Source organism: Taurulus bubalis, assembly GCF_910589615.1.
Source record: "Taurulus bubalis genome assembly, chromosome: 6".
In the NCBI taxonomy this organism is placed as follows: Eukaryota; Metazoa; Chordata; class Actinopteri; order Perciformes; family Cottidae; genus Taurulus; species Taurulus bubalis.
The window spans coordinates 8,595,623-8,614,487 of NC_136594.1; the positions used below are offsets into that span (position 1 = coordinate 8,595,623).

General features: G+C 41.1%; 1 protein-coding gene across 1 annotated transcript in view; it reads left to right on the top strand.

The window, feature by feature from the left end:
* Positions 1 to 17,223: 17,223 nt before the first annotated feature.
* Positions 17,224 to 18,865, top strand: part of fbxw7 (F-box and WD repeat domain containing 7) — a gene marked incomplete at its 5' end in the record, with an annotated part of 56,748 nt that continues 55,106 nt past the window's right edge. The window contains one exon of the mRNA XM_079219495.1: positions 17,224 to 17,442. Coding sequence (XP_079075621.1) covers positions 17,224 to 17,442 — 219 coding nt within the window. The remainder of the gene's footprint in view (positions 17,443 to 18,865) is intronic.

Consider the following 18,865-nt stretch of genomic DNA (forward strand, 5'->3'; position numbering starts at 1 on the left):
CCCTTCCAGAGTCCTTCTGGCAGAAGGCCATCCTCACAGTAAAGATGGATTGTCTTTGTTTCCAAGAAGATTTATGCTCTGAGTAATGACAGAAATCCACCAAGGAAAATGTTATTGGGATGTTGCATGGCAACAATTCAAATAAAGAGATAATGAGTGACTGTTTTAGAGAAGGCGTGGTGCGTATAGACGAGACCGTAATGCCACTTTTATGTTGAAAAGAAGTTATTGTTTTCCCATGAAAGCATTGTCGAGTGAAGTAATTTGAAGTGTGAAATAAATGTGGCAAAACGTTATCCCTCTGTCGAGCAGCTTGGGGATTGAGGTTTCACTTTCCTCCTCCTGAGACATCACAGGGCACCAGCTCTAAATAGAAACATTGATTACTAGCTTCTGCATTGAATTGGAGACACAAAGATGTCAGCAAACAGAGTATTTATAGGATTTCTAGACTCTTTAAAATATATTTCATTAAAATGTTTTTTTTATTTTTAATACGGCCAAATTGCTGAATTTGAGGCTTCAAAACGACGGTCCACAAACCAATGGGTGACGTCACCATGACTACGTCTACTTACAGTCTATGGTTTGTTCTAAGGCTGTGTACTGGCAAGAAAATATGGGTCGGGATACAATACAGGCGATATATTGCATTTTTTAATCTAATTTTAGGAACACTGTTTGGTACAAAGAACACGCCACAATATGCATAAATAAATACAAGTTTACTTTTTAAATGCAATCAGTGAATCATAGCACTACTTTTTGTACAATCTGAGCAAAGGAATTTACATTTGCCCATATTAATATGAAAATATAATGAAAGTACTTAGTAGCAGGATTCCTAGAGTAAACAAATAAAACATGCATGTAAATGGACACACACGTTCAGTCTCCACCAATGTCCCACTGCTATTGGGCTGTTTGAAAATACAAGATGGGGCCACGATACATCAGCTAGATCTATATCGGTTACCATGTTTCTTGTGCACAGCCAATATTTCTGTACTCTCTCCTGCTGCGCTATTAAGGTCATATTGGTGAGATTTATTGGAGCCATCTGAGGGTGTGCAGCTCAGTCCTCTTAATTTTCTTTCCCTATTCTCAACGAGGTGTATGTGCTCGCTGTACCCAGCAGGCTTGAATCAATTGAGTGTCTTTTTAAGTCAGAGTTTCATCTTTTTCAAAGATCATTGTCACATGTTAGCCCCCCCAGGATCTCAGTTCTCCAAATCTAACATCAAACACAGAATACCCTTATTAAGGCATCATGAACTTCAACATTTTGAAGAGGCTTTTTTTTTCATAGATGCCTCATTGTTTCTACATAATCAACCACCATCAGACATCAATGATTCATAAATAAGTGTCAGTAGAACACTGATTATTTCAGTGTACAATATAACCTCAATCACTGGAATAAGAAGAGAATATTCACACCCCATTAAACCAGACTTGAATGACAAAGAAACCCTTAATGGGAAACAGTTGTTGTGACAGATGTTACATAAAGTGTGTTTTGCTCAGGCAAACACTCTTGTGGAAAGGAAATGTAAAATTTGACTTTTAGCACCACTTTCTAAAGTAATGGGACCCAAGTCTCTTCATACACCTCTGTCCAAACTGTCTCTTTTCTCTTGACCTTCAAAACATTGCTTTCTTAACCAGCTTAAATAAAACGGGCTTTTACTGGACATTACTTAAAGGTGGAGGAATCACATGACTAACGGGACAACATAATAGGAGTTTGGCCAACTGTAAAGGTGCCTCACTTCTGTAACCTGGACCGTTACTGTAATGGCCATTTGTCCCGTGAGTAAAATAAATATAAATCAAAGAAAATAAACCCAAATCAAAAAGCCACTGATGCCCCGTAGGTTTAGTTAATGACGCAGCCAAAACAATGCAGGGTCCATGTGGGAGTGTTTATTGCTATTTATTGTAACTTGAAACAATTTAAAATGCCTTTATTGCTCAGGACACCCTTATAAATCATTTTGAAATAATACAATGATAATGCTACTTTAGTAGCACTTTCATTTTTATGTTTTTGAACAGGGACCGTACACATCCATCAGCCCAGGGGTAAATGTGTCAGTCTGAGCTAAGGCTAAATTTCAACCCTAGTCCCTGTGGCCAGATATAACAAGCCATCACTAAAATGGCACTTAGTAATAGCACTTTGTAGTTTGGCCTTCTTGACGAAATTGTACTGTCTTGATTCTTCTTGTTCTGAGTTTGTACTCATGGTTGAATGCACTTATTGTAAGTCACTTTGGATAAAAAAACATCAGCTAAATGAAATGTAATGTTTTCAACGGCTTACTTATGGCCCATAACATCAGAAACCATCATTAGATTACATCTCCGACTGCCTTTGAGATGTATTTGAATCAGCAGTGATTTGAGTGAGTGATTTTAGCTGTTTGAAAGAAGAGAAAAAAAGAGAAAAAAAAAAAAACTCTATATTGTTATTTTTGCTCATAAATAAGGTTTTACTGACTTTTAGGTTTTGTCCACAGTGATAGGAAATACATTTGTATTGCAGCTGTGTGGTGGGGCAGATGCCCTCCATAGAAAGTTCATGGTTCCCTGTTGACCCACCCATCACATCATGTAGATCAGTCTGTCCAAATCCAAGAGAAGCTCATTCTTTCTGAAGTGCCCTATGTTGGGTCTTTGCACAAGGCTGAAGTAATGTCTGTGCCACAGCTGTGACTTTATCAGTGAATAGCTGACTTGGCACTGCCCGCTGATGAAATCCCAACCCCTCCATATCAGCAGCTACACCTGGGACTGTCTGGATGTATGTCGCACTGCCAGACTGCTGGGCACACACGATCAAGGCTGGTCTTTATACATGTTCTTGCTCTGACGAGCATTTATAATAAATTTAGGAGCACAATTAACGAGATGGACTGCACAGACTGCAGCGTATCATTTGCTCCACTGAGAAGGTGATTGGCTGCGTTCTGCCAACCCTCTAGGACGATTGTTGGCAACCCCTCCCAGCCTGGCAGGAGGCGGCCCATCAGCACCCAAACCTGACTCCCCAAAAACGCTTCATCTGCACCTACGCGCCACGTAACTTTAAAGTCATCTTCACACTTGTCTATACGCGCTACATTAATACACTTCTCTGCGGCTATATTTTTCTATATTGCATATTCTTTTGACACTATTTTTGTTTGTTTGTATATATTGTCATTGAAACTCTCTTCTATACAGCTTTCATTTGAAATCAAATGTATTATACATACTTTGTATTTTATAGGTTTTTGTAGTTTTCTCCTATTCTGTGTTTCTTGACATGAAATAATACTAATTCTTGAAATATTTTATCGTAGACATTTTTTTCTTACTATGTTTTAGCTTTACTATGTTTAAGAGGCCGCCTTTCACATCACACATAGTTTTGGATTCACTGTTGATACCAAAGTTGCCAGTAAAAATAAATGAAATGAAAATGTAAAATAAAAAAGATGGATTAAGAAATTAAAACGGAGGAATTAGCTGCGTGTCCCATAATTTAATAATCCCAGAACATGGAAAAAAAGGGCTACGATCTCATTTTCCTTGTTTACTTTCAGTGGCTTTCTATCTCCTGGGCACCTGTGTCACCTGTTTGTGTCAGGAGACACACATTCACACCTGCTCCCTCCAGCTTCCCAAAGCTATTTTTGTCCACTACATCTCTCTTGCACACACACGTTTCATTCATCAGTCTCTATTCTTAGTCCCACAACACTAAAGGCCATGTCCCAAGTCTTTGTTCACTACAAGTGTTCCTGGAATCTTTGTTTGTGTTCCACCACGTTATAAGCGTCAACAGAAGAGCAGTTTTATTTGTGTACACGCTATTCCAGTCTGTACAGGAGCCTGAAACAATTGCCACAAAGGTGAACAATAACTATATATATAACAATAAGTGTTTTTTGACTAATTGAACAAAAACAATAAAGCTCTTGGCCAACAAACAAATCAAAACCCGGGTACATTGGTCCTGTCTCATCAGCAGCACATTTCGACTGTGCGTCACCCTCTCTCACTGTTTGTACTACACACAGCTGTTTTAACGTCAACAACAACAACAAGCTAATTTCATTCTGTGTTTAGGAAACTAATAACGGAAACCTCGTCCGTTCCGGTAAAAGGCAGGGACAACTTTAGCTATTCATAGCCTTCCTCTTCTGAGCTCCCAGCAATGAACTGGCAGTCCCGAGAGAGGGTCCGTGCAATCTGAGATAGGTCTAATGCTTCCCACCACAGCAGCGGGCCATGCAGCAAAGACTGGGAGAAGCACATAAAGGGACCAGTGGCTTTTTCTTCAAGGTCAAAGCATTTCGTTTTCACTGAGACAGATAGAGTATGTCCTCATCTCGCATGTAGTTCATTGAGAAGATTTGGAACTGCGGTCTGCATAGCCGATTCTTAATTTGTCACGGTTAAGATTAGCTAAAGACCTCATTTAGGCTTTGAAAAAGCTCATTGGCACCTTTTTAAAAAGCTACATTAGCTAAGGGTATGTACAATTCAGCAGACAAAATTAAACTTTGAGAAATGTATGTCACGGCATAACAACTTTATGGTCTTAAAACACAATGAACATACTAAGCGACAGTAAAAAGGTGTGTGCTCAACTATAATGTTTTACCTGCCTTGTGATACACTGGATGTCCCACACTTCAAATACATTACAATTATTCAAATCAATCCAATATAGACTATATGCATAACAATTGAAAAGCTCTGCATTGCATTAAGAAAGACATGGCTGCAGCCAAGCGGTTTCTTTTCATTTGTACTCTTTTACAAAATAAGAAAGTATTGAATATATCAAATATCTGTCATCTTTTTGTCCTTTTCACTGTCAAGGATGGCTCATAGATTGCATTAATAAAGTACTCTAATTTACTTGTCTTAAAGCTTCACATGTATTGGTGGAAGTCATTGTTACTCCTTTTTCCGTTTTGTAATCAAATTAGCAGACTGTCATCAGACCTTAGATGCAACAATTTAGTCAATTCATTGACATCTTTTGGCTGTGTTACTGTTTCAAATCCAGTGACAATTGAGATTTTGTGTCCTGTTTCAAGGCTTTGTTGGATATCTCAGTCTAGTCGGTTACCTTATATAGCCCCATATCACACTTTTGCACGGCACCATGTCTTTCCTTAGACCCTAAATAACAGAAAGAAAGCTCCACAAAATATCCCCGGCCGTAATATTGTTATACTATTTGATTTTCCGAGGTACCCTGTGAAGAGGTTAAAAGGATGCAACTGCAGATTTTTGAGGGTGTGATGGAATATAACAAGATGTAATGAACCACAGCTCCCAGTAGAACAACCTTGCCTTCTAGAAATGTCAAAACATATCACACGTTTTTGGGTTAGAGCCTTATTTGGGAAACAACATGGGAAAAGATTTGGACGTGAGCCCCGGAGTGGTAGCTTATGCAGGGTCTGGTTAATCACATTTGCAAAAGCCTTGAGAAAAGTTTGCTGTATGACTATTGTTATAGCCTCAAATGACGACACAAAACCCAGAGGCAGGGTATCCAAATGTAGTTTTCACAATCATATGTGCCCATAAGTGTGAGGACATATGCATTGAAATCAACTTCAAGCTCGAGAGAGAGAGGACGGTTTGATGGTGACAGATTAGATATGAGCTAGACTCCCGTCTGCATCGCCGCTTGTGTGTGCGGAGGGAGAAGCTGTCTCTTTGCAGATAAAGCTCTGGTGCCCGTCGTTTCGGTTCTACATACGGTTCGAGATATTACAGAAGTAAGCTATGCGACTCGTGTGTTTATTCAGTAGGTTTGTCTTCGTGAATGCATAGCAGCAAGGCAGCTGACCGAGATGATAAACAACACGTCTTTCATTTTAACGCCACTTGTAAGACGACCCAAACAGACTCAAATCTAAAGGACAGTTGTTGGACTAGCTTCTGGTACATTTAAGCCATGTTTTGCTTTCGCATTTGACAGATTGGACTTTAGAAGCTGGAACACGAGTAGCTCTCCAGGCTTTTCTGCTCATCCGTCTTCGTGTGAGACACGGCATCCAACGCTGTGTGATCTGAAGCCAAACACAATCACTCCCACCTTTTTCCCTTGTCTGCTGCTGAGCAGCGATAGTGTGCTTCCATGAGCAAATGTTTAATGTCCTTTTTTTTTAAGCTAAGGTCAAGAGTACAATATGATGACTGATATTCACACTTGTTTTTGGAGTGATTGACTGTGCAATGATTCTTTCTTTTTAGCAGTTTGATTTTTGCCTCAGAAATACAAGCTGAGTGTGGACAAGAGAAAACAATTGGAATATGTTAACAATCTGTGTCTTTTGTCTGTTTCTGTGTGTTTCTTTGCAGAATGCCAAGCCCTTCTCCTCCTCAGACAGCCTAGGGAAGGTCCAGGAGGTAGCAAGCTGGCTTTTGGAAATGAACCAGGATCTGCTGTCGGGGGGCAGCAGCAGCAGGCGGAGTCGGGGGCCGGGCGGTCCGGCAGTCCGAGGTAACGCCTCCTCCACGGCCCGGGCACCCCAGCAGGCAGCAGAGGAGGGTGATGAAGATGAGCACATGAACCGGGTAGTAGAGGAGGAAGAGCAGCTGCAGCAAAGGGTAAGGCCAACGGACATTCAACAAATAACGCTGTCGTCATATTGAAGGATTTTAAATAAAGACCTATAATCTAAATCAGATTAGCGAGTTGTGAGCTGAGGTGTGAAGATGCATAGCTCAAATCAACGTAATTGTGGAAATTTGATTTAAGCGTGCGCTATGGTTACCAATTAGGGACTTTTAGGCAAGTATAAATACAACAGATTTAATTTAGCGTCAGTCCTTTCCTCTGAGGCCTTGAATTGTATTTCCTTTCATTTCCTGGCACTTCACAGCCTGAGGCATCGCAGGTTGATGGCGAGGCAGAACAACCATGGGCGCCAAGTGAATCGGGAGCCAGCAACGGCCCTCGGGGAGAGGAGGAAGGGGAGGAAGACGAGGAGGGTCCGCCAAACGAAGTGAACGGAGGAGAGAAAGGAGCCCGATGGATGTGGGGGGTCGAGCAGAGGCGACTGCGAGGCCAACCGCTGGGCGAAGAGGACGAGGAGGACGAGGAGGAGGAAGAGGAAGAGAACGAGAACAACAACAGCAGCAGTCACCAAGAGGAGGAGGCGGTGGAGGAGAGGACAGAGGGAGGGGAAGAGAGGGAAGAGGGCGAGGAGGAAGAGGAGGAGGATGAGGACGAGGAAGAGATGGACCAAGACAGTGATGAATTTGAACATTCTGCAGAGAGTGGGAGGGAGGAGGAAGAGGAGGAGGAAGGAGAGAGGGAGGAAGGGCTGCGGTCTCCCTCTCTCAGGAACAATGTGTCTGCCCCCAATAACAACCTGGACTCGGGTTGTACTCACCAAAGCTCTTCCAACAAGAAGGTAAGCACAGCTGTTTTTTGTTGAAGACTTTTCACTGGGAGCCCGGTACCTTCTATTGAATAAATAGCTCCAATGTAAACAGTTCACAGGAAGTTCTGTGAATCCTCCAGAGTTAGCGGGATCACTGTTTCTGGAAGAACATTTTCTGTTGAAGTCTCATTTTTCAACACTATTGGCAACACAAACTAAATTCAATTCACCTCCATTGTATCTCAGAGACGGACACCATAAATCTTGAGCAGATGAAACATAAAGCATTTCCAGACTTCATAAATTGAGTGAACGGACTCTTTAGAGTTTCTGCAGCAGGCACAGCAGTTCCAGAAGTTTCTCACAGGCAAGTGTTTGGTTATCATCACACCACTGCTGTGAAAACTCCACGCAATGTGCTTCACTGGCAACACTCTGTTCATATTTGAAACGGCAGCGCCCTCTTTTGGCATAAGTGTGTTACTGCGCTGCAAAGCAATGCATGTTCTCTTTAACAGGCAGTGACAACATCTTCCCAGTGGAGGGATTAGGATATTAAAACTACATTTCATAATTGACAATGCACATACAAACCAATGAAAAATAAGGATGGAATAGGACAGATCTGAAGTAATAAAAGATTAAACATGAGGCTGGACCAAAGAAGCTTTTAAGACTGGGGAGAAGGTGAAAGATGCATTTATGGAACCTCACCAAATTCTGATTTTATTTATCCACTTTCCTGCTTGGTCACATGGTATTTATTGCTGCTCATCTCGTTCCAATCCTGTCACGTTCCTTCTCAATCGTGTATCACTCCTGAGTGGATGTGTTCCAGAACTTCTATCCCAAATTTGGATGAAAGGAAGTTTGATGAAGTGATGCATTAATGTTGCACTGTTTTTCCTCGCCGTCTCTCTATGCTGTTGCCAGCCTGCTGAGCAGTGCCTTTCACTCGTTCTTTGGAGGCAGACCATTAAATTGGCTAAATAAAATGGCAAAAATTGACCAACAGCAAAAATAACCAACCAGCGACGTACACGGCTTATTAGCCATTGACGATATTTTGTCAAATTGCCCGACCCTTCTGAGGACACTGCCTTTCCTCCATATGTTTGCTTCACTTGATGGTGAGATAAAAGCTTAATTATATCATATTTCCCCTCATTTCTGAGAGGAATGATGATGTAAAGCACATCCCAGTGCCGTCATCAATACCGAAACGCATAGAGGAGGGTCTGGATAAATTACAACATTAGTCACCAGTTAATAAAGCTGCTGCCGTGTGCGGTCCCAACAATTGAGGGGGGAAAAACAATTAACGATGAGTAATCGCAACTGAAATTGGGGTTAGTCTTTCTTTGCATCTTGTTTCACCTCTTTAATCACACGCTGTATTCCAGGGCCATTTTGTTATGCAGTTTGTGATGGAGTGGCAGCCCGGTATTTAGTAATTATAGCTTCCCATCCTCCACGTGAGACACTTCATTCATGTGCAGAACGCAGGGAAGACAGTTTTAGGACATGGTAGAACTCCGAGCGCGTTCATGCCTCACTCATAGTTTGCTGACATGCTGAGTGACGAGTAAGGAGATGTTCAAAAGACAAGTTGCACAGATCAGATTTTTATTCTCTGTAACAAATGTGCTCAGTTTGATTTAGGTTTAATACCGTCACAGCACTGTTTGTCCTTCAGACCCCATTGCTTAATATAGTATATAAGAGTTGTTGGAGTATCAGGATCACTTGAGCAGATGGTAGTGTGAGTATATTAAGAATACAAAAACAAATTAAAACGGAAATTAACCCCCTTAATCTAGTATTTGTCCGGTTTTCATTTTAATTGTGTTTTTTCTTTTACAAAATAAGACCAGCGGCAGATATTTGTATTACTGGTGATGTAACCATACTTGTGTTCACAATGTTTAATTGTGTATCATAGGAGACACCAGTGATAATGCACCATCTCAACAGACGGTAATGACTAAAGCTGTGACAGATTTGTCATCAGCAGCGAAGTTTGATGACCCTCCTGACCATAGCGGCTCACCGTTGAAGTCTGATTCTTACGGTTGAAAAGCATGCGTCTCTCTTAACCGTCACAGTTGTTTCCTGTATTATATGCCATACCTGTGGTCTTAATATAGAGTGATTTTACGCGTGTGTCTGTGTGTGGCTGAGCTTTTGATGGAGATATTGTCCTTGCTTATATTGGCCTAAATATAGCAGTTGGTCTGAAATGCTCCTGAGTGGCTCTTGCCGTCTGACACAGCTGTTTGTCAGTCACTGCAGTGGGCCAGCTGGCTTTGATGTTAATCAGATGGTCATCAGACGTCTTGAAGAACAGCAGCTTTACGAAGTACACAATACTGTATGTTTTAAACTTTATGTCGCCTTCACAATGACTGATATAGACTGTGGTCATAAAACTACTAAATATCTTTTTTTTTTAAATTGTCTGTACTGTATAACAACAAAGTCAGTAGTTATGTCATTTTAGTTTTATCAGTCGCAATGACTCTTGTGTCTTTTATTAATTTCAACAAAACCACAGTTACTAAGGTTAGTGGTAGAGGTAGTAGAAGATGTATTACCTTCATATAAGTTACACATTTAAAGGTTGTGTGCCTGCTCCCATGGAGCACACGTATGCAGTCTTGCAAACTATGATCTGTGCATTTTGACAGCTGCAGTATCCGTGAGTCAAACACAGGGCAGCAGGGTCAGTACCCATGTTTGGACCAAAGATGTGTGCGTCCATGTGGGGTCAGGTGATAGCCACATGCGCACTGTATGTGTGGCACAAGGGTGCAAACACACAGACATGTGGAAAGTAGAAGTGGCACTATTACAACATATAATGTAACGCTCAGCTTTCTGTGCATGTCTTCACATGTCCCTGTTGAGGACGGATTGTGTTCCCAGGATTCAGGTGCGGTCGGCTCAGGTCACCAGATTTAGACACTGACCCCCCACCCCTCCTCCTTCTTTACTTGCCATGCTTGTATTTTGACCCTGTGCCAACAGTGTGATACTCGGGAGTGGGTCATGCGCATCGTTTTTACCTTTTTTAAATTCTTAAAGAGCTTCGTGAATCAATATTCAAGCCGTGCATTAACATCTCTGCAGGTTTAATGTGCAAAGATATTCTGAAGTTGAGTCTGAACTTCATTTAGATTTACATATCAGATGCCTTTCTATTCAAGGGCTCTACGAAGGGCATGCGTCATATGACATTTTAATGTGTTGAATGACAGAATATATAGGGTTGAGTGAACATGAGGCGCGTATCTGAAGCGGGTGTTGATATCTACATAGTGTGTCATATACATTAGCCTCTGGGAAAGCAGATTGCTTGACAGTAGCAGATGGGTTAGTGTGTTAAATATTATGTTCCATATAGTGGAGTACATGTTTCCTCACTATTAATGATCCCACTACTAATGGAAATACTTCCACTCCTTAAAGGGTTACTTTGCAGATTGTATCTTTGCAATGTGGGTGGTATGTGCAATTGGCAAAGGGATCCTTTCAATTGTTTCAGAGAATTTGAAGTATTCATTATGCCACATACTGTGAATTAGTGTTCAGGGAAGACATTGTTGTCGTACAGTAGCAAATTAATTTGCCGTTATTACAGAGGCCCTTTCAGAACTCCCAGCAATTGTGAATTTTATAGACTCTACTAGAAGCCCTTTATATTGCTCAGCTTCACAGATTAAATGGTAGGCGAGCTTGAAACATTTAAGATACTTTATTTGTTGGGCTGTAGATAAATTACAAATGTTATGATTGTGTTCCACTTTTCTTTATTTCCATAACTCTGCATAAATTGTTTAGTATTCAGAAATGGCCTATGTCATTTTTCAGATGACTGAATGTGTTTTACTGTTCTACTAAAACACCTTTTCGATCTGGAATTTCAATCCGAATTTCTTTTACACGGCACAGGAGATAGCCTCAGACACATTTTTTTAATTATTGCATATTTTTCCAATCCAAAACCGATCGTCAAGTCGTTTAGCTGTCATAGTTTTAAAAAAGATATGTGATATTAATAAACTGGAACATATTCTTCCCATTTTAGGCTACATGCAGTACTCTGCTGCTCCACCATTTTATAATTAATTTTAACATCACTAATTACTCATGCATTATGCAATTTTACAGGATTAGATGTGTCATATGGATTCAACAGGAGACCTTTGGTGGCAAATGGTTCTGCGGAGCTGTGATGAGGCAAAGGGGAGGCCACGAGTGCATTGACGGCACGACACATTAACATCAACGCTGGCTAAATAAAGAAGAAAAGCATCTGGATTAAAAGAAGATATAAATATATTAGTATAGTGAGACTTGTGACTGATATGTTCAGTTTGTCTTGACTAAGACTAAAAGTGTCTATTTGACTCTAATCTGTTTGCATTAGCCAGAGTTGCTCAGATGTCCTCCTCCTCTTTGTGCCATGTCTTTTCAGATTTCCAAAGCTATTACTTTTTGAATATTGATGAAAGGACATTTAAAGAGAGGTCAGACTCTCACTTTAATGCTTACTTGTTAATGGCTTTGGGGACACGGTGACTTCTATAGACTTCTACTGCAGGCTGTTCAAAATGTGAATTTATTTGAATGCATCACAGTTTGATATAGCAATGAGCACTAACTTGTCAGCCAAATTGTTTTTACTGTAGCAAACTTGGACAATTCGAGGTGCACTTAGTGCTCCACTTTTCTTCGCGCGCATATTACCGTTCATTGTCGGTAATTAAATATTTTTCCAATGGAAAGACAGCCGGCTTATTGTAGGTGGCATCTCCCACACACTGGCCTTGTCACACCGGCTGAAGTGAGCCACAAAGGACCAGTGTTCTTATCCTCCCACATGAAAACAACCTGTTGAGTCACTACCAATGTATGTTGACGGAAAATTATCTTCACTGAAGCTCATTATATACCGATGCACTTCCACAGGCCTGTTGAATTGGTTGTTACCCAGCAGTCTGTCCTCTACTGAAGATGATGATTATTCATCACAACTGCTTATCTGTCTTGGTTAACACGGTTTCTTTGCTTAATATTTTTAAGACATTAAATCATAGATGACAAACAAAATGTTATTAGTAATGGAATAAGTTTCAAGGCGTCATCATACTAACAACAAACCAATTTATGCCCCGACCAACGAGAAGAAGTCACCAGTGCAGCAACAAGAAGGTTATCCCTCACTGGCTTCCCACTTGCTATTCCTGGGTCGTCTAATTCTGCTGCAGACTGCCGCTAATTGTCTTCTGTGCTGCTTGAGATGAGATTTTTTTTGTTTTTATTCTAAATCCAAGCGTGCTAATTGATGTCAACGTCACCAGTTGTTGAGACTTATATAATTGCCTCGGGTAGGCTTTGCTCAAATGAGTCTTGGAAAACCAAAATAACCGTTCTGTTGTTACGCGTGTGTGTGCGGGCCCACGACTCCTGCATGCTCAGCATGTTTTTTTTTCTTCCCGTCAGCGGCTTTTTTCTGCTTTAGAAGGTAACGACAAAGGCACATGGACCAAAAGGATTTGCCCTTCCACAGTAGCATACAGTTGCATTAAACCTGCGTGAGTCTGTGCGGTCACAAATCCGTTGTCTGCAATGACGATCACGTTTGCGAAGCAGCAGCCTCGTTTAGTTGTGATTTGGTTTTTGCACTGCACAGCTTTAATTTGCATTTCAGAATTAAAGGGATCGTTCAGGTGTTTTGAAGTGGGGTTGTATGAGGTACTTTAACATAGTCTGTGCATTACCTAGAGTAGACAAACTATTACTTTTATATTCAAGAAAAAAACGACCTGGTCGTGTGTTCATAAGGTTCCAAGCACAGTCAGATTCTTGTAAAAACCTTCTTTTCACAGGATATTAGGGGATTTTGCAGCGCAGCATTGTTGTCTTGGTCTTCGCCACCAGAGGGAGGCAGTGGTCTGAGAGTCATGTACCTACAATAATCCGTGACCCTACAGGTTGTGGGTGCTTGTTGCAGCTGTGCTCAGAATGCACCACAGGCTTGATCCAGTAATGAACTGTAGTCCGTCTCCCATGGACCGGTGCGTGAAAGCGAGTGAGCTTCCATGCGTTTGCTTTCTCCAGTAATACTTTGATGTTTGTTTAAAGTCATTACTTGCTGATGTAGAGAAAGTGTGGGGGCGAATAGCAATTTTTGAGCTAGAAACCTTTACTTGTATCTACTGTATGAATATTTAAATGTAATAAACTATGCCCCGCTGCATGTTTGGGTGGCACACTGCATCGTCCAACGCAGAGTGCAGAACATGTGTCACAATAGTTTCATCCTTTACCTAAATTAAAAGGTGGATTACTGCCTGTCATTCATGTGCATTTTATAATTTTGTTATGTCATCTATGTCCTAAAAACATTTTATATGCTCTAAAGAGCTGCAGAGATGATGTATGAGTGATATTGGCAGCACTGGCTAGCAGAAAATAGTGTGCAGTGCTGTTAATATGTGGTTATACATTATTTTACTGATACTACTAAAAACGGTTTCGTAGCTTGAGCGGAACACTGTTTCAACTACAATATTACCACTGCTATGAGAAGCAAAAAGATCGTACCAGTATGCAAACACAACAGTCCATGCTTTACTTCTAAATGTAAATACTGTTGTGAGAGTAGGAGTGCATGAATCTTAAGTTTATCATTGTTTCACACCTGATGTGACTCAGTTCATCTCGATACCGTCTGTACGGTGTTCAGGTATTTCCAATGTTCATTGTTTTTGTCAATATTTCATTGGATTATAAAGAAAGGGGTTCCTTCATGTGTTTTGGATTGACGCCTGAGCAAATGATGCTTCCTGCACATTTGGTCTGCAGCATTAGTTCCAGTACCATGATGAATACTTTGAACTCTAAACGTTGATAACATTATACTACACGGGGATGACCTACAGTGTCCCCCTCTCACAGGGTACCTCGTCATCTCAATTGCGCTGAAAAGCAGGCAGTGATTTGTAAGTGTACTGAGTTACCAGAAGCCAAACATTCTTGACCTCTGGCACTACAGGGATTGTAAACTCAATGACCAGTCAGGGATACTGGGGCACAAGGAAAGCGGACAAATGTGCAGCAGACATTTACCTCTTTAATAGCTTTGTTAGTGGGCTTCATGGGCAACATATGAGCTTGTACAATAGTACAAGCTCATATGACCATGAAATGTTTTTTCTTAATTATTAGAGTTGTATAGCTTCATACTCTAGATCTTCTAAGATACTCAACACGGTTTCTCCCATATTTTCGATATTTCTTTTGCGTGTTTCCCAGATCAATTGATGGAAAATGGCATAATAGATCATGTTTAAGGAAAATGTTCTTCCATGCATTGCAGAGGCTCAAAAGGTGAATATGATTGCATGGCTTGCCATTTAACGAGTTACTTTGGACTGATCATGTTGTAGCCGTCTGGAACAGTGAGTCGGTCACATAGCTTTATGGCCTAAGATTAGTCCGAAAGCTCAAGTAACCTCCACAAGGCCGGGGGCGAGTCAGCAAGTCACAGCCATTCCTGGTCACTTCACACTGCATGTGGAGTTTTGTCAAAAATGTTTTTTAATTTGAAAGGGAAAAATTAAATGAGTGTAGGCCAACCGTTGAAGTAATTTAAATTCTAAAAGCATAAGGCCTGTTGTCAGATTATTTTATTTTCTCGTACGTCTACATAAAGACATTGTTCTGTTTGTCGGTATACATTTGAAAGACAAAACCTACACTCTCCTCATAGTCTTGGAGTACAGAGGTTTAGTAAGGACCTGACGCATCAGGCGAAACCTAAAGACCTAGTGCCAAAAAAGCCAACTGATCAAACAAATTGGGTCCCCTGAAGTTATCTGTAAAAGGGTGTACATGTGAATTCCCTGCAAATACTGCAGTTGGTGGTAAGTTCACTACTGACATGTTCAGTCGGCTGTACTATATTCAGCTCTCATGGAAAGGTACGGTCACATTTCATTTCAGTCCTCTGAACTCTGAAATGGCTGGGTTTGTAAATGAAGTTATCTTTCTAGTGTTTTATCACCATTTTTAGTACATTATCAAACTACCAGACCACAAAACTGTCGGTCGGTCTCTCACTCTGTTTATAGTTTGTGTTTGATCCCATCAATATTTATGTATTACCTGCTGCAGAGCCATGATGTCACGGGGCATGAGAGTTTAATTTAATGGAGATGCAACGTGACTGAATCCAAAAATCAACGGCAAAAGTTAATTTCACACACTTTTTTTTCAACACCATGAATCGATTGAGTCTCATTCAGTGCTTGGAATACAAATTGTCGAGGTGATTGATTTTTAAAAGCGACAACTGCAGCGGCATATGGCTTGCCCGGCATATGTTGTACATGTTATAATGTGCTGTTTTGCTTGTGAAGAAGTGGAAAAGGAAAAATAAGAAAAGGCTGTCCTAAACGGGTGAAATCACTACTTGTTGGTCATCTGAATGTTTAGCTCTCTCTATCACCAACAGCTTCTGCTGTTTGTTCAACGTGCTCAATTGGCTGAACAGCTGCCGATAAGGCGCCAACTTACTCCAATTGTGCTGAACATACTGTAAAAACTATGGCCGTTGGTCCGCCACAAACACTCAATGGCGTCCATTGGCCTGGTGTGTTCGGGCCCTCGGCCTACTCTGATAGATGTTCCTGCTCCGTAATCCTCCGCAAACAATGGCACATGTGAGAATAGAAGAGAGGTTAAGCCCTGTAGGTCTGTCTGTTACCATGTGTTCAGACATGCACACAGACAAGGCTGTCTCTCGCCACTTGCTCTTTCTGTAGATTTGTACATATTCATCAGCTTGTCAGCTGCTTTCTGCGGCATCTTTAATTTCTTTGGGAATCAGCATTACCTGCATTAATAACTTTTAGCAATTCCCCACATTTGCACCTTTCAGTAGGTGTTTAGTGTCACTTCATTAGCGCCTCTTTGTGTATGAAGGGTTAGGTGGTTAAAGACCGACATCCTGCTGTTGCTTCTCGTAGCTGCATGTGAACACGCTTTAATCGACTTAAAATCCCTCTTGATACTTGTTCAAGTGAATCATTTTTTAAGTGCGAGTGTTACTCATACTAACATTGAACTACTGTGTGATCGTCTCCTGAAATATCCTCAGCCTCTCTGCTGACATAGGCGGAGTGACTGACATTCCTGGACACCTTGGTTCATGGAAGAGTTAGAGAAGCGTAAAACGGATCTGAGCTTCAACACCTGGCCTTACCAATGTGATTCAGATGAGGATACTGAGCAGTTTTGTTGTATGCTGACATGCGTTCATGGCGTAAAGTTAACTGGGCTCAGTGATGATGCAGTCCACTAAATTGGGAGGACCACAGGGGGTTCAGAGAATGACCACAATGAGGAAGCTCTCCGGACTCGTGGGCTGTGTCAGACGACTGCTGGTTCACATTCCACCACCGAGGGGTCATAAGAGCAGATTCCACAGTGCCCGTCTGAGGGGGAGTGGCTGAGTTGGTGAGTTGGTCCATCCTCTTTTTAGGCCCTGACGGCAGCTGCCTTGCCTGGCTTGGGCGCAACAGTGACCTCACACCTCGGAGATATTTTAAAGGGTGCCAGTCAGCAGGGAGATGAGTTCTGAGTAGGTAGGTGCAGAGGCTCAGGGAGCGCAGCATTGAGACGTCTGTCCTATGATCGTGAGGTCCGAGGAAGGTAATACGTTCATGTAAGAAAAGTTTTCTGCCCGCGACGATAGTCGGCCAGGTTCGGGAGCTCCCTCTGGGATATGATCCAGTAGACGACCTGTTTTGCAATGCTGAGGCATTGCCCCATTCCCCGTTTCTCATCTGGCGCTCGGAGAAAGATGCCAAATGTCGCTTTTGGGAAAGAGAAGACTTCGTCCCTGGAGAAGCAGCCGCTCGACCAGGCAGACCCCAAGCACGTTACCAAGGAACCGTTACCCCCCCAGAAAGTTCTCAAGATGTTCAGCATCAACATCATTGCACAGGGTTTGCCTTTCTGTCGCAGACGGGTGAGTTTTGTACGTATTAGGCCAGTTACAGTTGAGCTACTAACCTAAAAATGTCAAAGGTCATCTCTCACCCTCTTCCCCTAGGTTGTTGTTGCGTTGTGTAACGGCTGTTTTATCGAAGAGGTGACTCAAAACTGAAGCTCCTTGGCTGCTTGCATCTCTGTTCGACAAATGCCTTTTGTTGTTGCACAATGAAACCTTCACTTTTACACGTTTACTACCGAATTAATCTTTTTCAGTTCTACTATCCAAATATATAATGTGAAGTCACACCCCCCAAAACAAACGAGCAGAATATCTTCCTTTTTAATGATTACTTGTTTGACCATAAATATCTAATAGTTTTTACATTGCTGGTATTGGTAGGAATAAATAAGAACAAATTGAGTGACTTTTCATTTTTAAAATCGATGGATAGATAGATAGATTTGTCTATTTGTCAGACTTCATTCGTTTCAGGACGTCCACAGATATAAAAGTTCTCTCCACGGCTCCACCCATGACGGACGGCGGACACCAACATATAACCTTAAAAAGGCCGTCGCCCAATGAGCCTATTTTTAGGTCATGTTTTAGATGAAGATTTGTAAAAAAAAACTGTTAGATAATTAATATCTTTAATATTCAGATAAATTGATCATTTGGTTTCATTATGAATAGGGTTGTAGGATTTTTGTAATACCCTAATCTATTTGTCTTAAAATGTAAAAAAAAAAAACAGAAATTGGTGGTGTTGCCTTAATTGGAAGATATGCTTACATTATAATTTGCCATACCTCTTATGCGTAAGAGCAAGTTGAAGGTTGAAGCGATTCCAAAATATCATTACGCTACAACTATGACATGCCTGTTTGCAACTATGACAGTAAAACTGCTTGCATTAAAAGTCTCCTTTGATGAAGTGGCAATATTAAACTTCCATTTCAAGTAAGATGCTTGCTAGATGAACCAGAGGCAATGTTTGAAAGAATAAACCCTCAAAGTGACGCTAATCTCTTCATGTTCTGTCACCGGCAGTCTAGCGCTCAAACGCGAAGATTAAACCAAGTTACGACACATTTAAAATAGTTCAACCATCATATTTTAATTGATATTTTAGAAATTTAGAAGATTTGTTCAGAAAAATAATGTATTCCTGCTGCCATTTGAGAATGTATGCGCCTGTCACTTTGGTTTTCGCTGTCAATATCTAGTTTGGGTTTATTAAAACGAATACACCAGGAAATACATATACTTCCTGAAACTTAACTTCAGTTTTCTTTTTCATATTTTATATTTAGTTTACATACTTGACCAACCAGATTTGAGTGTGTTTGAATTAACTTGTCAGGTTTTTAATACAATATTAAACTGAGAACATCTTGGCGAAAGACTCACCAACTGTTTGTACGGCTGTATTCGACCTCTGAATTAGAGTGGTGCT